This window comes from Monodon monoceros, unplaced genomic scaffold (genome assembly GCF_005190385.1).
Source record: "Monodon monoceros isolate NGI ecotype Baffin Bay Population unplaced genomic scaffold, NGI_Narwhal_1 Super_Scaffold_2, whole genome shotgun sequence".
NCBI classification, from domain to species: Eukaryota; Metazoa; Chordata; class Mammalia; order Artiodactyla; family Monodontidae; genus Monodon; species Monodon monoceros.
The window spans coordinates 92,622,962-92,646,979 of record NW_021703776.1 but is presented as its reverse complement, the minus strand read 5'-3'; the positions used below and the strand labels follow the sequence as shown (position 1 = coordinate 92,646,979).

General features: G+C 44.5%; 1 protein-coding gene across 1 annotated transcript in view; it reads left to right on the top strand.

Annotated features, from left to right (window-relative positions):
- Positions 1–296: 296 nt before the first annotated feature.
- KIAA1147 (KIAA1147 ortholog) overlaps positions 297–24,018 on the top strand; it is a 47,705-nt gene continuing 23,983 nt past the window's right edge. The window contains exons 1-3 of the mRNA XM_029233098.1: positions 297–564; positions 21,967–22,066; positions 23,012–23,170. Coding sequence (XP_029088931.1) covers positions 297–564; positions 21,967–22,066; positions 23,012–23,170 — 527 coding nt within the window. The remainder of the gene's footprint in view (positions 565–21,966; positions 22,067–23,011; positions 23,171–24,018) is intronic.

Below are 24,018 nucleotides of genomic sequence, written 5' to 3'. Positions count from 1 at the left end.
CGTAGGGACAACGCGTTCTCGGGCAGGATCGCAACTCCGCCGAGCTGGGTGGGAGGGCGGAGGGCGGAGGGCGCGGCGCGGCGCGGCGCGGGGCGGGGCGGGGCGGGGCGGGGCGGGGCGGCCGGGGCAGGTGAGGGCCTGGGGCTGCGGAGGCGCGGCGTGAACGCGGAGGCCCGGCCGGCCGGCCGGCCGCCCTCCGGCGAGAGGAGTTCCCGCAGCCCGCCCCTGCGCCCGCCCCTCGCCGCCCGCGGCTCCTCCTCGCCGCCGCGCCTCGCCTCGCCTCGCCTCACCTCGCCATGGTGGAGCGGGGAGACGCGGCGCCGCTGCTGCGTTGGGCCGAGGGCCCCGCCGTCTCCCCGCCGCTGGCCCCGGACCAGCAGGCTGGAGTCCGGGGCTGGGGCGGCGGCGGGGGCGGCCGGGCGGCCACGGAGCCGCCGAGGAGGCGGGAGCCCGAGGAGCTGGGTCCCTCCCAGGTGCTGCTGCAGCCCGGGCGTCTGGAGCTGGGCGACGTGGAGGAGGACCAGGTGGTGGCCGTGTTCGTGGTCACCTTCGACCCCCGCTCCGGTGAGAGCCGCTCCGAGACCGCGGGCGGGGAGAGGGTCGCCGCCCACTGGGCTTCGGGGGCGGCGGGGGAGGGGCTCGCTGCGCGCGCACCCGCACACGTGCTACCCCCTCCGCGCCGACCTGGCTGCCTTGGGCGAGCCCGGTGCCCCCGGGAGGTCGGGGTGTGGGGCTTTGTTCCCTGCGCCTCTGACCCCGTCTCCGTTGCGTCCCGCTGCCTCTCAGCGGATCCCCAGCCCGCGCGCCCGTCCCCACAGTCGTGTTTGCGCTTCTCCGGTGACAGAGGATCTCGTTTGTGGCCACAGGCACGCTGGCTTTTGTTTTTGTTTCGGGCTCGGTTAAAAGGTTTCTCCCTTGAAGAGGAGGAACGCCCCCCAGGTGAATTCCGTCCGAAACTGAGCGTCCTCAGCTTCCCTGTTCTCTGCTTCCCGCCCTTGCTCCCCATCCCTCCCTGCACGGTAACTTTGTGAGCGGCCAAGTTCACTCCCTCTGACGGTATTATTTTGAGGAATTGATGCCTGGAGCATTAAGGGGTGGCACTGAGGGATTAAGCTGGAGACCGATGAAAAGAGAAGCCTCCTCAGGTAGGCTTTACCCTGACCATCCAGTAAGGAAGTGTGCATTTTACTGGTGAGAGAATTCATGGGGTTCAAAAGTGGATGAGTAAATACCTCCTTCCGAGAGCCTTAGGTAGTCGGGGAAGGACCCTGCTCTCAGGATTGGAGGGATGAAAGCTGTAGTCTTGGTTCTAGGGTTTAAGAAAGCGCAGGTGTGTCTTTCTATCCTAACTCCACTGAGGTTGCTGGAATGTGGAGTGTCTATTAGGGGAAAAAAAGAACAGAACAGTTTCTTTCCGGAGTTCCCTTCCTGGTCTGGCAAGGATGAGGTGTGGAAGCCATTCTGAAAAACTTGATACGGTGCGCTGGAGTGGGAGGAAAAAGGGTGAGGGTCTTGGGATGGCAGAAGATACAATCCAGGGAGGATTATAAACCAGCAAGACCCAGGAAGAAGTAGGAACAGCTGTGGGGAGACTAGGCCTTTCTGACTCCTGCCTATTCCTTGGCCCCATCCCAGTGGGTTTCAAACATTTTTGACTGTGACCCACCATATGAAATTCATTTTACATACCAATCAGTGTGCTCACATACGTAACTGAAACAGAAGTTTCACGAAATGGTATTAACCCCTTTTACATGTAGTGCATACTGGCATTTTCTATTTTTCTTTTTCTTTTTTTTAATGCTCATCACATAGGCTGGTTGACTCATGTATGGTTGGGACTCCCAGACAGAAAACCTGTTCTTTTTTTGACCAGAGTAACCTTTATTGCTAGACAAAAACAGATACTACTTTGTAACTAATAATATTCCTTATGCCCTACCCCATCACCTACATACAGTAAATAGATGTGAGCATGAGATTCATTCTGGAAGGTGTTTAAGAGTAACTAGAAGAAATGGAGAGAAAGCGCTAACAGGGTCTGATTTAGCAATGGTCGCCCTGGCGGTAGAGCCTAGAGAGGGGAAGAGGAGAAGAAAAAAAAAAAAAAAAAAATCCTACACTAACCACAGATGGAGTTAATAACATTGAAAAGCACCACAGAATTGGAACCCTCCCCCTGCCTTGTCAATCACAGCTGGTGAGCATGATTTTGTGGGTATGTGTATATGGAGTATTTGTGTGTACATGTGATGTGCACACATGCACAAGTATGTATTTGTAATGGTTTTCAGATTAAGGTTAGTGTGGAAAGAAGGGATTTAACTGACACTTGGACACTTGCTTTGTGCAGGCGTTTTACTATAATGGTTTTTCTTTTCTTTTTTTTTTAATTTGTATTTATTTATTTTTGGCTGCGTTGGGTTTTCGTTGCTGCACACAGGCTTTCTCTAGTTGCGGCGAGCAGGGGGATACTCTTCGATGCGGTGCGCGGGCTTCTCATTGTGTTGGCCTCTCTTTGTTGCAGAGCCCGGGCCCTAGGCACGCGTGGCCTCAGTATTGTGGTATGCGGGCTCAGCAGTTGTAGCTCGCAGGCTCTAGAGCACAGGCTCAGCAGTTGTGGCGCATGGGCCCAGTTGCTCCGTGGCATGTGGGATCTTCCTGGACCAGGGCTCGAACCCGTGTCCCCTGCATTGGCAGGCGGATTCCCAACCACTGCACCACCAGGGAAGTTCCCTATAATGGTTTTTCATCTAATTCTCATCACCATTGTAATTTGATGATCGTTTATAACCAAGGATGATTAAGTAACTTGGAAATATTAACTAGCCAATAAATACTTGACTCCGAGTCTGGTTGTCTTTCTAGAATACAGCACTGCCTGAACCTCTGGCCCCTAACTTTTTATCCTACTGGGTGCAGAGAGGGGAGAGGCTGAGAAGGAGTGGGGGAGGGGAGAGAGTGTGTTTTTAACTTTGGTTGATGGTTTTGTTTTTTTTTTTTTGGAAAGCTGCTGTTTCCTGCTCATAACTCTCTTGTCATCTTCTCAGTCCCAATTGGCACTTTACTTCCTGTAAAAAATTGTGATAGTACCTATAGCAAGTAAAAATTATATGGTGCAGTATAATTCTAAGAGTAGAAGATGGAATGAATGAATGCTATTGGGGTTCCCAGGGCTGCAAAGGTCTGACGCTAGGACAAGGGCCTCAGAGAGCCCGTGGAGTGTCCCTTGGGTGAAGGTTGAGGAAATCGCGGTCTGGAGAGGGGAGATGGAGGCCCTTGGATGCCCAGTGAGTGGGAGACATCGCTGGGGCCAGACTTACCTCTCCCAGTTTTAATAGTTCAGTGTCTTCCTCATTCTGCTACGGAGGCAGGTCTGCTATGTGTTATTATTTAATCTTGGTCCACCAAGGCTTTTGCCTTCCTTAGCCCGTGATACCCAAAGTAGTAAAGTGAATACTGGCTTCTTTACCCAAATCAGAACATATCACAGAAGTTCTTCCATGGGAGAAACTGTCTAGAGTTTCTGCGCTTACCTGTCTGCTCCCCATGTGTCTCCCAGCTGTGTCCTCAGTGTTCCCCAGGAGCTCCTCCCTTCTCCCCAAACCTCCCCAGTCATCTGCTGCCCAGGCCATGGGTATTTCATTCATCTTCCCACCTGGTATAGGGAACTGTTGGCACATGTGCCCGCGAGAGTACAAGAGGGGATGGGGGAGGAGAGAATCCACAGCCGTGGTTCATCTGTCAGGGTGTGCGTGGTCTGGGTGCTGAGAGAGGTGTGAGAGAGGAGTGGATTCTGGTTACGCACACACTCACACACTCTTGGGCAGGGATGTGCCCAGTGATCCTCAGACCGGTGAATGGGAATAAGAGTAATTCTCCTGTATTTTTGGATACTAATTTTGGGTTGGGCATCTGTAGAAAGAATCAGAGAAGAGGCTGGGGCCATAAAGAATGTTATTTTCATTGGAGTCACGGTTTGAAAATTATGGTTGTTGGATCTACTGATGTTGTGAGGTCTGTAGGAGCTTCAGGGTCAAGTGAGGCAGAGGCTCTCGCTCTCTCACACACACTCTCCTTCCCCGTCTCTCTCTCTCACTCACTCCCTGACACACTCAGTCTTTTTCTGGAGCAGGGAGTCCCTGGGATGGTGGTGGTGCCGGCCATGTGGGCTACAAAGCTACTATTGAAACCAGGCCCAGATGCCGACTATGGGAGCCAAGTGGGAGAGGTTGGCAGCCAGAATCCTGCTTTTTCATTGTGTCCAACCCATTATTTAGAGCTTTGGGTTTTAATTTTGATTCTCTTCTTTGGGTCTCTGGTAAAATTTTCATTCTTTTGTCCGCTTAATTAAGGGAAAAGTCACTGTCACACTTGGAAATCAGCCTGCTTCCCCCATCCCCTCTATGAAGGTGACATAGCTGTCTCACCATGTGACTGAGGGCTTGTGTGTGGGCCTGAGGTAGCTAGAGCTCTGGATCTGCAGTGTATGACGCCTGTGAATCAGCCTCACTGGACTGTTTCTTTATAAGAGATTCACTTTCAACAGCTGCATTTTCCCCAGAGTAATTTTGTGATGGGGGAAATTCCTATGCTGTGCGTGTTTGTGTTGGGATGGCTGAGCAGAGGAAAACCTGCTGCGGTTTGTAAGATGTCTCTTTTTCCTTTGTTCTTCCTGATTAGGGATGAATTACCTGTTCCTCCCTCAACCTCTAGCCAGTGCCTAAATTACAGCTAAGCCCCTATTTAGTGCATCAAAATGCTTCTGTGTTCCCGTTAAATGAGCGTAGTATTTAAAATCACTCACATACGCTAATTTTAACCCCCATACATTCTGCGTATAGTCAGCAGAATACAGGCATTTTCTTTTAAACAATGGCAATGTGGAGGCACAGCGAGACAGGGCCAGGTGTAGCATCTGAGGCATAACTTGGAGGGCTGCCCAGGTCATCTGACTCATGCAATACTAAATGGCTCCAGCCACTGGTGGGAAAGTGACAAAGCAGAATGAGAATGGAAAATTTGGAGCGCCATTTTGAGTCTCAAAGAGCAGTCCTACGAATGACCAGCTCAAAGGGGCCAAGAGAAGGCCGGTTCGAATGATTAAGTCTGCCGCGTCCTTTCTCTGTAGTTTCTATCAGATGTCAGTGGAATACAACTGTGGTGAATTTCAGTAATTCCCACATTGGCAAACTCTTTCTCAGGCTGCTGGTGATTCACCTGCTTGTGGTTTTCAGGGAGAAGTCAATTGATCACCATCTGCAGGGACTTCTGTTTCTCCTCTTGAAAGTGGATGGAAACTAGAGTAGGAGTGGGAATCAAAACAACCACCACTTACTGAGTGCCCACCGTGGACCAGGAGCTAGCTAATCCTTTCAACAGTCTGCTCTGTAATGATGAGAAAAACAGAGGCACGGGGCAGTTAGGTCATATTAAGTCACAGAGCAGAGACGGGCAGAATTCCTGTGCTTCTTCCCACATCACACCACACCACTGCCTGGCGCAAAATGATATGGGGCCCGTGAAATGGAAAGTTTCTTCCATGTAAAATTAATGCATTGGAATTCAGCCATGGGTTGGCATATGGCTGACTTGAAATCACCAGGATTAATTTCTTCCTGCCTCAGGTTTCTTTATACTGACTCTTTCTTCCTTTGGATATACTCTCATCCTAGGTGGTGGTAAGACAATTCAAAACTATTTAAGACCCAGAGTTGTCGACTTTTCTGGCGTTAGAGTCTGAACCATATAAGCTTCTGAGGTTTCTTCCATCTCTGGGATTTGGGGGCCTCCTGCAAAAGTGGGGACCACAAGTACACCTGGATTCTTGCCTTTATTCAGGGCTTGTGTGTATGCCGATGGGCAGAGCTGCTGGAAAGAGTAAAAATCAGCGCACATGTTGGAGAGGGGAGAGCTGGTACAGAGCTCCACTCTTGAGGTCAGAGGAGCTGTAACAGGACCTTGAGCTGAGGCAGCCACTGCTTATGAAATCAAGGGCTCAGGAGGAGATTCTTGATTGGGAACCACCCAACACGGAGGGAGAAAAGGAGGAAGGAAAGCCCCGTGTTTCCCACTAGACAGAGATTATTTTGGTTCAAGATCATTGCCTTCTCCATTTAAAATATTCTGAGATTAGCTTTCTTAACAGGCAGCAGCAGTAGCAGCTAATATCTGTTCTCCCTGGATAGATGGTGGTTGATGAAATCCAAATATGCTTGGGGGTGTGGTCATTTCACATTTCAACAGAAATAGAAGGCAGAGGCAGCCCTGTATGTAGATAGGACAGAGTATATCTCACCTAGCGTTGGGGCTTGTGAAACATCAGCTCTGGGAGGCCCTGGCACACAGGGCCACGAGGTTCAGACCATCTCTGCATCTACAGCCAGGCTCAGCATTGCCCTGTGGCTTCCCTGGGTACCTGATCCGCCAACTCAGTAATCTGTTAGCCCAAGTTCCTTTGCCTGAGCCCAGAATCTGGCACTGGGCTGCCAAGTTATGTTCCACCAATATTTACTGAATGATTGACTGAATGTACACAAAGCAGATTGCCACGTTTGTTCCTCGTGCGGTCATGTCCATCCCTCCTAGAGGCTAGGCAGGGCCTGTGGGTACCTGTGATGGGCCCAAGGCAAGGGGGGACATGGAGATGGAAGGAGAGCAAGTCAGGAAATAAGGCACTTGTCAGTGTTGACTCCTCTCTTTGATTGCCTACCCCTGGGATGAGCCCTTCTGTTCAGTCTTGCCAGGCCCCAGCTCCTGGCTGTGTTCCTAAAGTGTGGTGAGGAAATGTGGAAAACCGAATGGCTTTGAGTGTGAAGGCTGAGCCTGAGGTAGGTAGCATTCTGTGTGAGGTTTTTCTGGCCCTAAATGGCTCACGACAAGGATTGTTATTTCTGCCAAATCACTTTCCTTTAAGCCTCTTACAAGTTTCATACATAAACGGGTTTCTAATTTTTGAGACTAGTGTACTATTTCTGTTAAAGGATGACCTTTAGCCATCATGCTGTTTCATCCCCTTAAATATAACACATTGTCTCAATTATTTTTTGCTTTTGCAAAGTGCTTTATGCTTAGCTTATGGTTTTTTGCATCTCTTATTTCAGTTATGTTTCTTAAGTCATATGTTGAAATTTTTTAATTTAATTTTTTTTATATTGGGGTATAGTTGATTTACAGTCTTGTTAGTTTCAGGTGTACAGCAAAGTGATTCTGTTATACATATACCCATTACTTTTCAGATTCTTTTCCCATATAGGTTATTACAGAATATTGAGTAGAGTTCACTGTACTGTACAATAGATCCTTGTTGATTATCTATCTGTTTATTTATTTATTTATTTATTTTGCGGTACGCAGGCCTCTCACTGCTGTGGCCTCTCCCGTTGCGGAGCACAGGCTCCGGACGCGCAGGCTCAGCGGCCACGGCTCACGGGCCTAGCCGCTCCGCGGCATGTGGGATCTTCCCAGACCGGGGCACGAACCCATGTCCCCTGCATCGGCAGGCGGACTCTCAACCACTGTGCCACCAGGGAAGCCCGATTGTCTATTTTATATATAGTAGTAATCCCAAACTCCTGATTTATCCCCCCCCCCCACCTTCCCCCTCTGGTACCATAAATTTGTTTTCAAAGCTTGTGAATCTGTTTCTGTTTTGTAGATAAATTCATTTGTGTCATATTTTAGATTCTACATATAAGTGATATCATATGGTATGTGTCTTTCCCTTTTTGACTTAATTCACTTAGTATGATAATCTCTAGGTCCATCCATGTTGCTGCAAATGGCATTATTTCATTCTTTTTTATGACTGAATAATATTCCACTGCATATATTGATATGTACCACATCTTTATCCATTCATCTGTCAGTGGACATTTAGGTTGCTTCCATGTCTTGGCTATTGTAAATAGTGCTGCAGTGAACATTGGGGTGCATGTATCTTTTTGAATTATGGTTTTCTCCAGATATATGCCCAGGAGTGGGATTGCTGGATCACATGGTAGTTTTTGAAGGAACCTCCAGGTGGTTCTCCATAGTGGTTGTACCAATTTACCTTCCCACCAACAGTGTAGGAGGGTTGCCTTTTCTACACACTGTGTCCAGCATTTATTGTTTGTAGACTTTTTGATGTTGGCCATTCTGACCGGTGTGAGGTGATATCTCATTGCAGATTTGATTTGCATTTCTCTAATGATTAGCAATGTTGAGCATCTTTTCATGTGCCTATTGCCATCTGTATGTCTTCTTTGGAGAAATGCCTGTTAAGATCTTCTGCCCACTTTTTGATTGGGCTGTTTGCTTTTTTGATATTGAACTGCATGAGCTGTTTGTACATTTTGGAGATTAATCCCTTGTCAGTCACTTTGTTTGCAAATATTTTTTCCCATTCTGTGGGTTGTCTTTTCATTTGGTTTATGGTTTCCTTTGCTGTGAAAAGGTTTTAAGTTTCATTAGGTCCCATTTGTTTATTTTTGTTTTTATTTTCATTAGGTGGATCCAAAAAGATATTGCTGCAGTTTATGTCAAAGAGTATTCTGCCTATGTTTTCCTCTAAGAGTTTTATAGTATCTGGTCTTACATTTAGGTATTTAATCCATTTTGAGTTTATTTTTGTGTATGATGTTAGAGAATGTTCTAATTTCATTCTTTTACATATAGCTGTCCAGTTTTCCCAGCACCACTTATTGAAGAGACTGTCTTTTCTCCACTGTATATTCTTGCCTCCTTTGTCTTAAATTAATTGGCCATAGGTGCATGGGTTTATTTCTGGGCTTTCTATCCTGTTCCATTGATCTGTATTTCTGTTTTGTGCCAGTACCATACTGTTTTGATTAGTGTAGCTTTGTAGTATAGTTTGAAGTTAGGGTGCCTGATTCCTTCAGCTCTGTTTTTCTTTCTCAAGATTGCTTTGGCTATTTGGGGTCTTTTATATTTCCATACAAATTGAAAATTCTTTTGTTCTAGTTCTGTGAAAAATGCCATTGGTAATTTGATAGGAATTGCATTGAATCTGTAGATTGCCTTGGTTTGTATAGGCATTTTGACAATATTGCGTCTTCCAATCCAAGAACATGGTATATCTTTGCATCTGTTTGTGTCATCTTTGATTTCTTTCATCAGCATCTCATAGTTTTCAGAGTACAGGTCTTTTGCCTCCTTAGAAAGGTTTATTCCTAGGTATTTTATTTTTTTGATGCGATGGTAAGTGGGATTGTTTCCTTAATTTCTCTTTCTGATTTTTCACTGTTAGTTTATAGAAATGCAAGAGATTTCTGTGTATTAATTTTGTATCCTACAACCTTACCAAATTCATTGATGAGCTCTAGTAGTTTTCTGGTAGCATCTTTAGGATTTTCTATGTATAGTATCATATCATCTGCAAACAGTTACAATTTTACTTCTTTTCCAGTTTGGATTCCTTTTATTTCTTCTTCTCTGTTTGCCATGGCTAGGATTTCCAAAACTATGTTGAATAAAAGTGGTGAGAGTGGACATCCTTATCTTGTTCCTGATCTTAGAGGAAATGCTTTCAGCTTTTCACTGTTGAGTATGATGTTAGCTGTGGGTTCGTCATATATGGCCTTATGTTGAGGTATGTTCTCTCTGTGCCTACTTTCTGTAGCGTTTTTATCATAAGTGAGTGTTGAATTTTGTCAAAAGCTTTTCCTGCATCTATTGAGGTGATCATCTAGTTTTTATTCTTCAATTTGTTAACAGGGTGTATCCACTGATTGATTTGCAGATACTGAAAATTCCTTGCATCCCTGGGAAAAATCCCACTTGATCATAGTGTATGATCCTTTTAATGTATTGTTGGATTCGGTTTGCTAGTAGTTTGTTGAGGATTTTTGTGTCTATGTTCATCAGTGATGTTGGCCTGTAATTTTCTTTTTTGTGATATCGTTGTCTTCTTCTGGTACCAGGGTGATGGTGGCCCCATATAATGAGTTTAGGAGTGTTCCTTCCTCTGCAGTTTTTTGGAAGAGTTTCAGAAGGATAGGTGTTAACTCTTCTCTAAATGTCTGATAGAAGAATTCACCTGTGAAGCCATCTGGTCTTGGACTTTTGTTTGTTGGAATTTTTTAAATCACAGTTTCAATTTCAGTACTTGGTGATTGGTCTGTTCATATTTTCTATTTCTTCCTGGTTTGGTCTTGGAAGACTGTACCTTTCTAAGAATTTGTTCATTTCTTCCAGATTGTCCATTTTATTGGCATATAGTTGCTTGTAGTAGTCTCTTATGACTCTCTTTCTGTGGTGTCAGTTGTAACTTCTTTTTCATTTCTCATTTTATTGATTTGAGCCCCTTCCCTTTTTTTCTTGATGAGTCTCGCTAAAGGTTTATCAATTTTATCTTTTCAAAGAACCAGCTCTTCAGTTCATTGATCTTTTCTATTGTTTTCTTTGTTTCATTTATTTCTGCTCTGATCTTTTTCCTTCTACTAACTTTGGGTTTTGTTTGTTCTTCTTTCTCTAGTTGCTTTAGGTGCAAGTTTAGGTTGTTTGAGATTTTTCTTGTTTCCTGAGGTAAGATTGCATTGCTGTAAACTTCCCTCTTAGAACTGCTTTTGCTGCCTCCCATAGGTTTTGTATCTTCATGCTTTCATTTTCATTTGTCCCTAGGTATTTTTTAATTTCTTCTTTGATTTCTTCATTGATCCATTGGTTTGTTGTAGCATATTGTTTAGCCTCCATGTGTTTGTGTTTTTGCAATTTTTTCTTGTAGTTGATTTCTAATCTCATAGCATTGTGGTTGGAAAAGATGCTTGGTATGATTTCAGTTTTCTTTAATTTACTGAGGTTTGCTTTGGGGCCCAGCATCTGATCTGTCCTGGAGAATGTTTCATGTGCACTTGAGAAGAATGTGTATTCTGCTGCTTTTGGATGGAATGTCCTATACATATAAATTAAGTCCATCTGGTCTAATGTGTCATTTAAGGCCTGTGTTTCCTTATTGATTTTCTGTCTGGGTGATCTGTCCATTGATGTAAGTGGAGTGTTAAAGTCCCCCACTATTATTGTTTTACTGTCAGTTTCTCCTTGTATGGCTGTTAGCATTTGCCTTAATATATAAGGAGCTCCCATGTTGGGTGCATATATATTTATGATTGTTACGTCTTCTCCTTGGATTGATCCCTTGATCATTATGTAGTGTCCTTCTTTGTCTCTTGTAACAATCTTTATTTTAAAGTCTACTTTGTCTGATAAAAGTATTGCTACTCCAGCTTTCTTTTGATTTCCATTTGCATGGAATACCTTTTTCCATCCCCTCACTTTCAGTCTGTATGTGTCCCTAGGTCTGAAGTGGGTCTCTTGTAGACAGCATATATACAGGTCTTGTTTTTGTATCCACTCAGCTAATCAGTGTCTTTTGGTTGGAGCATTTAATCTATTTACATTTAAGGTAATTATCGATATGTATGTTCTTATTGCTGTTTTGTTAATTGTTTATTTGGCTGTGCTGGGTCTTAGTTGCGGCACATGGGATCTTCGTTTTGGCATGTGGGATCTTTTGTTGCAGCATGTGTGTTCTTCGTTGCCCCACGCAGGCTTCTCTCTAGTTGTGGTGCGCGGGCTCAGTAGTTGCAGCGTGCAGGCTCTCTAGTTGTGGCATGCGGACTCCAGAGTGTGCGGGTCAGTAGTTGTGGCGTGCGGGCTCCAGAGTGCATGGGCTCAGTAGTTGCAACACATGAGCTCTCTAGTTGTGGTGCACAGGCTCTAGAGCACATGGGCTTAGTTGCCCTGTGGCATGAGGGATCTTAGTTCCCCTACCAGGGATCGAACCCACATCCCCTGCATTGGAAGGTGGATTCTTAACCACTGGACCACCAGGGAAGTCCTGCCATTTTGTTAATTGTTTAGGATTTGTTTTTGTAGGTCTTTTTTTCTTCCCTTCCTCTTTTGATCTCTTCTCTTGTGATTTGATGACTATCGTTAGAGTTGTTTTTGGATTGATTTTTCTTTTTTTTGTGTGTGTATATATTATGGATTTTTGGTTTGTGGTTACCATGAGGTTTTGATATAGCAGTCTATATATATATATAAATATACATATAAAATATATGTAAATATATATATATACACACACATATATATATATATCCAAGATTTGTTTTAAGTCTCTGGTCTCTTAATTTCAAATGCATTTCGAATATCCTGCATTTGTACTCACCTCTTTTCACAATTGCTGGTTTTGATACCATATTTGTCGATAATTTCTTATCTTTACTGTATGTTTGCCTTTACCATTTGTAATTTTCTTTTTTCTTATTTCATGAGCTTTCCCATTTGTAATTTTCTTATTTCTAGTTGTGGCTTTTTCTTTTCTGCCTAGAGAAGTTCGTTGAGCATTTTTTGTAAAGCTGATTTGGTGGTGCTGAATTCTCTAAGCTTCTGCTTGTCTGTAAAGCTTTTGATTTCTCTGTTGAATCTGAACAAGAGCCTTGCTGGCTAGAGTATACTTGGTTGTAGGTTTTTCCTTTTCACACTTTAAATATATCAGGCCACTCCCTTCCGACCTGCAGTTTCTGCTGAAAAATCAGCTGATAATCGTATGGGGGTTCCCTTTCTCTGAGGTAAGATTGCATGGCTGTAAACTTCCCTCTTAGAACTGCTTTTGCTGCCTCCCATAGGTTTTATATCTTCATGCTTTCATTTTCATTTGTCCCTAGGTATTTTTTAATTTCTTCTTTGATTTCTTCATTGATCCATTGGTTTGTTGTAGCATATTGTTTAGCCTCCACGTGTTTAGCCTCCTCTGCGCTTCCTGGACTGGAGTGTTTCCTTTCCCATGTTAGGGAAATTTTCGGCTATTATCTCCTCAAATATTTTCTCAGACCCTTTCTTTCTGTCTTCTTCTGGGACCCCTATAATGCAAATGTTGGTGTGATGAACATCGTCCTAGAGGTCTCTTAGATTGTCCTCATTTCTTTTCATTCTTTTCTCTTTGTTTTGTTCCATGGCAGTGATTTCCACCATTCTTTCTTCCAGCTCACTTATTCATTCTTCTGCCTCATTTATTCTGCTATTGATTCTGTCTAGTGTATTTCTCATTTCAGTTATTGTATTGTTCATCTCTGTTGGTTTGTTCTTTAAATCTTTTAGCTCTTTGTTAAACATTTCTTGTATCTTCTGAGTCCATGCCTCCATTCTTTTTCCAAGATCTTGGATCATCTTTACTATTATTACTCTGAATTCTTTTTCAGGCAGATTGCCTATCTCCACTTCACTTAGTTGTTCTTCTGGGGTTTTATCTTGTTCCTTCATCTGGAACATATTCCTCTGCCATCTCATTTTGTCTAACTTGCTGTGTTTGTGTTCTCTGTTTCTCAGGCTGCAGGTTTGTAGTTCCTCTTGCTTCTGGTGTCTACTCCCGTTAGGTGAGGTTGGTTCAGAGGCTTGTGCTCCCTGGTGGGAGGCACTGGTGCCTGCCCACTGGTGGATGGAGCTGGGTCTTGTCTCTCTGGTGGGCAGGGCCGTGTCAAGGGGTGTGTTTAGAGGTGGCTGTGCACTCAGGATGACTTTAGGCAACCTGTCTGCTGTTGGGTGGGGCCAGGTCCTGGTACCAAAATGGCGACTTCTGGGAGAGCTCATGCCAATGAATATTCCCTGGGGCCTCTTCCACCAGTGTTCTTGCCCCCACAGTGAGCCACAGCCGACCCCTGCATCCCCAGGAGATCCTCCACGACCCGCAGGTGGGTCTTGCCCAGGCTCCTGTGGAGTCACTTGCTTTGTCCTGGGTCCCAGTGCACATGAAACCTTGTGTGCACGCTCCAAGAGTGGAGTCTCTCTTTCCCCTAGTCCTGTTTAGCTCCTGCACTCAAGCCCTGACGGCCTTCAAAGCCAAATGCTCTGGGAGCTCCTCCTCCCAACACCAGACCCCCAGGCTGGGGAACCTGACGTGGAGCTCAGAAGTCTCACTCCTGTGGGAGAACCTCTGTGATACAGTTATTTTCCAATTTGTGGGTCACCCACCTGGTGGGTATGGGTTTTGATTATATCATGAAAACACCCCTCCTACTGTCTCGTTTTGGCTTCTTTGTCTTTGTTTGTAGAATACATTTTTGGTAGTTTCCAGTCTTCTTTGTTGATGGTCGTTCAGCAGTTAGTTGTGATTTTGGTGTTTTCGTGAGAAGGAGGTAAGCTCAAGTCCTTCTATTCTGCCATCTTGTCTCCCTCTCATATGTTGAAATTTTTTAAACCTCAGAAAAGTTGAAAGAATAGTACAGTGAAAATCTGTATATCCCTGACTTAGATATATGTGTCACTCCGCATTTGTTGACATTTTGCCATATTTGCTTTATCTAAAGTCAGTTCCACAATAATGTGAAATACGCATTCCTGAAAACCACTGTGCTAAGCAAATCATGCAGCAAAAATCACAGGGCTTGCGGGGAAGGTGGGGTGAGGGGCACAACACTCAAAACCTTTGTCAGTGACACATTGGAGAAAGATAGGAACATAATAAAAGTGGTAGGACGGTTGTACATATGTTAAATAATTAAGAAATGCATCAATACTCAAAATACGGCACTCTACCTTAAAAAAGACCTGCAGTTTGCATATGAAGGTGGGTGTTGGAAGGGTTGAGCTTGTGAATTATAATGAAGCAGAGGAAGAGGGCTTTGTGAAATTGGATGGAAAGTTGTAACACTAGAGGAGATAAGTGTGGCTCAGAACACACACGGTGAACCGAGGTAGCAGGCAGATGTTTGAGTGTTGTGTGGGGATGCGTTTTGTGTAGTGCTACAGCTGGGTGCAGTTTTCTGTGTTCACATTTTGAACCTTGAGATCAAAACCACATATCAGCAAACAAGAAATTCCCTATGAATTGTTAACATATCGATTGCTTTGGAACAAATTCGGCCAGCATTACAGCAGAGCTGAGGATGTATAAATATACTTTTTTTTCTGAACTGTTTGAAAGTAACTTTCAGACATCATGACATTGCATTTCTAAATACTTCAGTTTAAATCTCCTAAGAATAAGGCCGTTTTCCTACATAACCACAATATCATTACTACCCCTAGGATAATTAACCTAGGTTAATTAATTTATTACCTTTCTTAATAAATTTTATTTTATTTTTAACAATTTTAGGTTTACAGGAAAACTGAGCAGAAAGTACAGAGTTTCCATGTACCCTCTTCCCCTACCTGCCTGCCCGGCCCCCCCATTACCTCTATTATTGACATCGTGCATTAGCGTGGTATATTTGTTGTAATTGATGAAGCAGTATTTATACACTATTGTTATCTGAAGTTCATAGTTTACATAAGGGTTCACTCTTCGTGTTGTACGTTCTCTGGGTTTTGAAAAACGCACGATGTTAGATGTCCACCATAACAGTGTCATGCAGAATAGTTTTACTGCCCTAAAAATCCTCTGTGCTCTGCTTGTTCATCCCTGCTTACCGCCTGACCTTTTCTACTATCTATAGTTTTTCCTTTCCAAAATGTCACATCGTTGGGATTTTGCAGAACAGCTTTTTTAGACGGGCTTCTTTCACTTAGCAACATGCATTTAAGTTTCCTCCATGATTTTTCGTGGCTTGGTGGCTCATTTCTTTTTATTGCTGAATGGTATTTTGTTATATGGATATCCCACAGGTTTTTTTATCCATTCACCTTTTTGAAGGACATCTTGGTTGCTTCCAGTTTTGGGCAGTTATATTAACAAAGCTGCTATAAACATTAACGTGCAGGCTTTTGTGTGGACCTAAGTTTTCAACTCATTGGATAAATATACAAAGGAGCGTGATTGCTGGATCATGTGGCAGGAATGTGTTTAGTTTCGTAAGCAGCTGCCCAAGTGTCCTGCAAAGCGGCTGCACCGTTTCGCACTCCCGCCAGCAGTGGGTGAGGCTTCCTGTTGCTCCACATCCTTGTCAGCATTTGGTGTTTTCAGCGTTTTGGATTTTGACCATTCTGATAGGTGTGTAGTAGGATCTCGTTGTTTTAATTGACAGTTCCTTGATGATATGTGATATTGAGCGTGTTTTCATATGCACGTTTACCGTCTGTATGTCTTCTTTGGTGAGCTATCTGTTCAGATCTTTTGTCCATTTTTTAAATTGAGTTGTTTTTTTTTTGTTTTTTTTTTTTGCGGTACTCGGGCCTCTCACTGCTGTGGCCTCTCCCGTTGCGGAGCACAGGCTCTGGACGTGCAGGCTCAGCGGCCATGGCTCACGGGCCCAGCCGCTCCGTGGCATGTGAGATCTTCCCGGACCGGGGCACGAACCCGTGTCCCCTGCATCGGCAGGCGGACTCTCAACCACTGTGCCAGCAGGGAAGCCCGAGTTGTTTTCTTAATGTTGAGTTTTAAGAGTTCTTATTTTGGATATAAGCCTTTATCGGATGTGTTTCTGCAAATATTTTGCCCCATCATTAGCTTGTCTTTTTATTCTCTTAATGGTGTCTTTCACAGGTCAGAAGTTTTTAATTTTAATGAAGTATAACTTACCAAGTTTTTCTTCATGGATGATTCTTTTGGTGTTGTATCTAAAAACTCGTTGCTAAACTCAAAGTCACCTAGATTTTCTCCTGTGTTATCTTCTAGAAGTTTTATAATTTTGCATGTTACATTTAGGTACACTATTCATATTGAGTTAATTTTTGTGCAAAGTGTAAGGTCTGTGTCTAGATTCATTTTTTTCCGTATGGATATCCAGTTGTTCTAACACCACCGTTGAAAAGACTATCTTTTTTCCCATTGTATTACCTTAGCTCCTTTGGCAAAGATCAGTTGACTGTATTTGCGTGGGTCTATTACTGGGCTCTCTAGTCTGTTCCATTGATCTATTTGTCTAATCTTGTGCCAGTACCATACTGTCTTGATTACTTTATAGTGAGTCTTAGAATCAGGCAGTATTAGTTCTCTTCAGTATTGTATTGGCTAACTTCGGCCTTTTGCCTTTCCATGTAAACTTTAGAATTAACTTGTCAATATCCACAAATAGCTTATTGAGATTTTCATTGAGATTGCATTGAATCCATAGCATTAGCAAATGTGAAATTCCCTGGGTGCACACTGTTCTTAATATATCAGTTGTGTTGGCACAAATTCAACAAGCATTGTACTAGAATTGACTGAATACAGATAAAAACATTTTTCCTCAGTCATTTGAAAGTAAATGCAGGGCTTCCCTGGTGGCGCAGTGGTTAAGGACCCGCCTGCCAATGCAGGGGACACGGGTTCGAGCCCTGGTCTGGGAAGATCCCACATGCCGCGGAGCAACTAAGCCCGTGTGCCACAACTACTGAGCCTGCGCTCTAGAGCCCGCGTGCCACAACTACTGAAGCCTGTGCTCCTAGAGCCCGTGCTCCGCAACAAGAGAAGCCACCACAATGAGAAGCCCGCGCGCCACAACAAAGAGTAGCCCCCGCTCACCGCAACTAGAGAAAGCCTGCTCACAGCAACAAAGACCCAATGCAACCGAAAATAAAAAATAGTAAATAAAATAAGTTAATTAAAAAAAAAAAGAAAGTAAATGCAGACGTGACTTCACTCCTAAATACTTGAGTATAAACCTCCTAAGAAGAAGGACATTTTTCTACATAACCACAATATCATTACTACTAGCTTTTTAAAAACATGCATATCCTCTATAAAGCTGGGTTTTTGCTTTGTTTTTGTTCTTAATGTCCATCCTGTCTTGTGCTAAGCACTGTGCTATGTTGAGGTGTAAAGATAAACAATCAGAGTTCCTGCCTTTAAGAAGTCCAGTCTCCTGGGGAGACAGACATCTAAGACAATGATTGTATTAGGCTGCGATGAGGGCCATAGTAGCTTTATCTACTTTCCTTTTATTCAACGAGGGTGTCAGCAGAAATGTTCTTCCTGTGGGATAAAGAACTGTTCCCAGAGTGGTGTTCTGGAGTCCATGCTCCATGCTGTGATTCACCAGCCTGACCCTGATGGACCTTTCTTCCCAACCTAGAGGGGCTTGCATCCATCTAGAAGTGAAGGATGTAACTGACAGGGTGTCATTCACTTCGTCTGATTCTTTCAGTTCCTATACAGTGAGGATTGGCCAGGCACAGAGGAATAAGAGAGAAGCTTTGAGGACCAGGCTGAGGAATTGGGGGCTTTATTCTTCAGATCAGCTGTGTTAAGTAAGAAGATGTATGTTTGGCCATGAATACCAGAGACCCAAATTAGCAGTGACTTAATCAAGATAAGAGTTTAGTTTTCACTTAACAGTCAGGAGATAGCTGGTCCAGGGCTGGAATGCTGGTTCATACCCATGGGGTCATCCAAGGACCTAGACTCAAGTTGGCTCTCGCTCCATCATCCCCACCTTGATGTGTGGGCTGGTGCCCTCACCTGTATGATTCAAGACGGCTTGTCACCACATCCATATGCCAGGCAGCAGGATGGAAGAAGGGACTACCTACTCCTTCCCTTTAAGGCACATTTTGGAAAGACACACCTCACTTCTGCCTATATCCCACTGGTCAGAATTTACTTGTGTAGCCATACCTATTTGCAAGAAGGTACAGAGAAACATAATCATCATTTGGAAGGCCATATGCCAGGCTAAGAATAGGAGGTCCTATTCCCTATAAGAAAGGAGGAGTGATATGTACTAAGGGTCAACTTGCAGGCCCTAATATACTGGTATTTCTTTTAAAATAAAAAAAAAAGCCTTCTATAAAATTTGGCCCTTAAGATGCTCCTTAAAAATAGGTCTATTGGCCAAATAATTTTGGAAACATTTAGCACGGTCTTGATCTCACAGAGATTCGTAATGTAGAGAAACATTAGAGGCTCTGAGAAGTTCTGCAGTAAAGGAACTTCTCTGTCATTTTTTAACCTAAACAAAGTTTGTTTGGCCAAAATCCCTTTTTACAAATTTTGTGTTTTGCAGAAGCCCTAGTCATCTAAGCTTTGGGAAACACTGCTTTGGGGATTATTAAAGTTTCCTTAGTTTGCAGTGATGCAAACATTTTTACAGCCGTTCCACTCCTAGGGATGTAGTCAACAGAAATGTGTGCATATTGTGTCAGTCAAAGTCAAGGTTTAATCAGAGAAACAGAACCACTGGGAGATAAATAAAGGGATTTATTGCAGGGATTTGATCTTGTGCAATTGTGGGAGCTCGTTAGAAAGTCTGTGTAAAGCTGTTGCCTTGTGTCTGATGGTGGAGCTTGAAGTCTCTTGAGCGGACAGTTAGGAAGGAGAGAGTAAAGTTGAGAAGAAGGAGAACAAGCTGGAACTCATGAGGGTGGGTGGGAACCCAGGTCAGCGTGTCACTGCCTCCTGTTCTAATGACGTGGTGCCCTGACCTGATGAAGCTGATGCCCTTTATTATGGAACTAAGCACACGCCTGGGGTGGGAGTCCGAGAAGCTGACAGAGGATCCAGGGAAGGTGGATCCATCGGCATCAGGCCTGGCAGCCACCCCCCAGGTGTGATGAGCCTGCAAGATAAGCAGCAACGCCCGTGAGTTACCTGATGCCCTCACACTGGCCTTCCGACATAAACACAACACGGCTACTGCTTCACTTCGCCTCCCCGGTCTCAGACGCAAATGGGAATTCTGAGAAATGTGAATCGGCCCAGCCGGGTCATGCGTTACAAAGCTACCTCACGGGTAGTCACCAGATGACACGTATGGAATTGTTCACAGCAGTGCTCTTTGTGATAGCTTCAAATAAGAAGTAAGCTAAATGTGCACCAACAGTTAAATAGGTAAGTAAGCTGTGTTACATGCATAGGATGGAAGTAGTAAATGAAGAAATTATTGCTACATGCATCAACATGGATGAATCTTGCAAAAAAAAAAAATTGAGCCAAAGAAGACAGACGCAAACGAATACAAACTATGATTGCATTTCTATAAATTTCAAAAACAGCAAAGCTAATTTATCGTGTTCGGAGTCCGGATAATAGTTAGCCTGGAGAGAGGGGTGATGACTCGGACGGGGCAGGAGAGCGGCTTCTGTTTTGCTATTCATGTCCTGCTGCTTGGTCTGGGCTCTGCTCACCCAGGTATGTTCATGCTGGGAGAACTCATTGGGCTGCAGAGCTATGATCTGTGCGCTTTTCTGAACTTATCCCTCAGCACAAAGTTTAGGTACGTTAAAGTTGTAACAAGTCATTGAGTAGTCATGGACAGGCTGGGTCAGAGGAAAGGAGCTAAGAGCAAGTTGAACCCTGCATGGAGTGGCATGGGGGCGGGGAACAAGGCAGCAGGTACTAGAAGAAGCAGGTAAGCGAGAGGACAGAGTCTGCCAGAGGGTCCGTGGCAGGCTGCCCCTCTCCTACGCTGGCCATCTGTTGCCATCATGAAGGGTTAGGACCGTGTGCACAGGGGGCTCATCAGCGGAAGCACCCGTGCGGCACAGACCATGATGGTGTAGATTTGGGGGGAGGGTCAGCACCTTTGTAAGCTCCCTGGGTGCCCTGTTGCACAACACAGGGGGAGAGCCACTGGACCGAGGAGACCGTAGACAGGGATGCTAGTGGAAAGACAGGAACGTGGGGGAAGTCGGTGTGCGAAACCTTACCTTTCTCCCCACGTTCGCCCCTCTTTCAGCGTGCAGCCTGCTTTTGCTTGTCTTTAACCCTGACAGATACAACATTGTTCTGGCCTCTCTGTTGTGTGAAATCTTAATTCCTTTTTTCATGCTTTCTCTTTTAGCCCATTGATTAGTTGTTTGAGTTTATGAGTCCTCTTTTGAAAATAAACTACTTAAAAGTGCCTTAGGCTGCTGAATATAGGATAGGCTGATCCCCTGTGATGCCCACCCCATTCGGAGACTGGGTTGTATCCAGGTAGACTTGATATGCGGTACCTCTGATGCCCCGAACAATTATCTGAAAGCATTGGTTGTCTGGGGTTATTAATGATGTTTCTAATGCTTGCGCAATGAGGGTTTGAGGTGTTGATGAGAAGTTTGTTCTAAAGTGAAATCTTACAAGTATCTTAGTATTTTTATTTGGAAACTTTTTGAATATGCAAGAAAACAGTAGGGCATGTTCTGTAGCATCCTCTCAAGCCTCTAGGAAACACTGCTCTTCTGAACTTCTCTGATTCCCTCAATCTTATGGCTGCTTGTGATTGCTACGTTCTAAAATCCCACGTTGTCCTCTGTCATAGAATTTGCCACACACCACCGCCCTCAGCCTCCAGAACTGTAATCACTGGTCTCCTTGTTCATCTCCGTATCTGTCCCGGAATCTAGTCCGTTTGAGGTCAGGGACTGTGTCTTATTTGACTTTGTAGCTCCCGCATCTAGCTCAGTAGAAACTCAGTAATTAGGGATAAGTGAATGAGCTCTTAAATTCTGCAGGCAAAGAACTGGTGTCTGGACCTTGGAGAAGAGCCTCATTTTGAGGAGAGAGGAGAAAGAGTTAGGGAAGGAAGCAGAGCTACATTTGATCAGAGAAGAAGGAAAAGAACCGAAATAGTACTTCTGTCACGGGAGTCAAGGGAAAAAGGGGAGACATTTTTGAGGAATTATCAAATGCCACAAAGAGATCAATGAAAATTAAATTAAAAATTAATTTAAAAATTAAAAAGAGTGTGGGGGTTTGCCAGAGTTATTAGTGGCCATAAAAAGGCAAGATGGAAGCAGGATCTCGAGGGGTTAAGGAGAGAGTACGAGATGAGGAAATGGGGGTGGAGGGTCAAAACATGCACTTAGAAGTGAGGCTGCAAAAGGAAGGAGATTTGGAGGTGGCCAAGCAGAATGGGAGAACCAAAGCCAGCAGCCTCGCTAGGAAGAACTGTGTTCATTTGAAGGCAGAGATTGGAGGTGTCTTCAACACCCATCTCCTGGCCCTCGGGATGACTCAGGAACTCTGCTGACCTGTAGGCGATGGAGGGATGAGCCACCTGAGCATGCTGGTGGTCAAGTCAGTAGTACATTTACTCCGAAGCCGTGTGCACTTAGCCCTGCACTAAACCCTTTGAATGATTTTGTCTCTTTTAAACTTGTATCCTCCCTCCTTCCCCACAGGAAACATGGTGGAATGGTGCTTACCTCAAGATGTTGACCTTGAAGGCGTTGAGTTCAAGTCTATGGCCAGTGGGTCCCATAAAATTCAGTCTGATTTCATGTAAGTACTGCTGATTGCAAGTCTTCTCTGTACCATTTCCTCTCACTCAGTGCTTTCCCCCAGAGAATAAGGGCTCTCATCGGGGCATTTTCAGGAAGTGTGTGTAAATACCCTGAAAATATATACTGGTTTGTGTTTTTATATCAGTTTTCTAGCAAGAGGTTCCCAAGCTTTCATGAGGTTCTCGATGAGTTTCATGATCCAAAAATGTTAAGAACTCCTGCCCTAGAGGTTCTCTCTCCTTTCCTAAGAAATGATTGGGCCTTGCTTGAGGTTTGGCTTTAATAAAGGAATAGAGTTTCAGTTGCATTTGGGTTAACTTAAGGCATGTATGTGCTAAAACTTGAAATTCCAGCTTTAAGCAAGGCCAGTTTGTAGTCCTGTGTAATTAAGATTCTTGTGAGGAGCAAATTGAGAGAATGTCAGGGTGATGGAGTAGCTTTCATCTTCTCATTGGGCTGAAACCATGACAGACATAAGTGTGAGAAACGGGAAGGAAACAGAGTGACAGCTGTGGTCAAATGTTCTATTTAAAATATCAGAGACTCAGGAAGTGAGGAGAGAATCAACACAGTTTATGCTAATAAAACAGAGGTCCCCCCATCAGGCCAGTTTTTATGCAGGAGGAGAAAGGCTGTATCCATGGTCGTGGGCGACTGAGTAGCAGGCTTTGCAGAGATCAAGTCCTGCCTCCGGCGGGATGACCCTTGGCGGGTTCCACAGTTTCTTTGAGCCTTGGTTGTCCCATCTGTGAGGTTGAGGGGCTTGGGCTGACAGTCCCGCTGAGGTTCTAAAAAAGGTTTTTCTCAGGCTGAGTTTTCTCATGTAGAGCCCTGGACGCAGTTATGTCTTTTGTTCGCGACTGCATCTCAAAGGCAAAACACAGAGTAAAATGAAATTTCTCTCTCTGATTTCGAGCCACGCTACACATTGGGTCTATTTTAGCTATTTCCGAAAGGGGCCCTTCTTTGGCCTGGCCTGCTTCGCCAACATGCCTGTGGAAAGCGAGCTGGAGCGTGGCGCCCGGATGAAATCCGTGGGCATCCTCTCTCCATCCTACACCCTGCTGTACCGGTACATGCACTTCCTGGAGAACCAAGTTCGGTATGTGGCTTACATACGGGGTGGGGTGCAGGGAGGGCAGAGGCAGCAGGGCTCTGCCAGGTGATGTGCTGTGACGAGCCCTCAGCAGTAAAGGCCGTCCGTCAGAACAGCAGATTCCTCACCAAGAGCATCCATGGCTGTGTCTCACACCTCGGGTGGTGGTCTTCGTGTTTCAACCAGCGTCCTGCATAAATGATTCTTCATCCTTCAATGAAAGTTGGGGTAGATTTTGCTTTCAGCTTATATTAATATTGTCATCAATTTTTTTTTTTTTTTTTTTTTTGCGGTACACGGGCCTCTCACTGTTGTGGCCTCTCCCGTTGCGGAGCACAGGCTCCGGACGCGCAGGCTCAGCGGCCATGGCTCACGGGCCCAGCCGCTCCGCGGCATGGGGGATCTTCCCGGACCGGGGCACGAACCCGTGTCCCCTGCATCGGCAGGCGGACTCTCAACCACTGCGCCACCAGGGAAGCCCTGTCATCAATTTTGTTGAATTAATTTGTTGACACTGACGTGATCTTTGCTTACCTTAAACCACAATAATTATCTCCTTGCCCCAGGCAAGTAGACTCTTAACTTTTTTTTTTTAAGCCTAATCATTTATTATTGGAGGTAATTATTATCATTGGGGGTAATAGGAAGGGAATTTTTAACAGAAGCTGCAAAACTATTAATTACTTCATATTTTTTTCATCCTGTGAGTAACCTAATTTTATTTCATATTTTGAAGGGAAAATCTACCCCTAAGCCCTGAAGCACTGTTAAAATTTTAGCACATTTGCCTCTCTTCTGGTATGCATGTGTGTGTACTTTATTTATTTATTTTAAAATATTTATTTATTTATTTG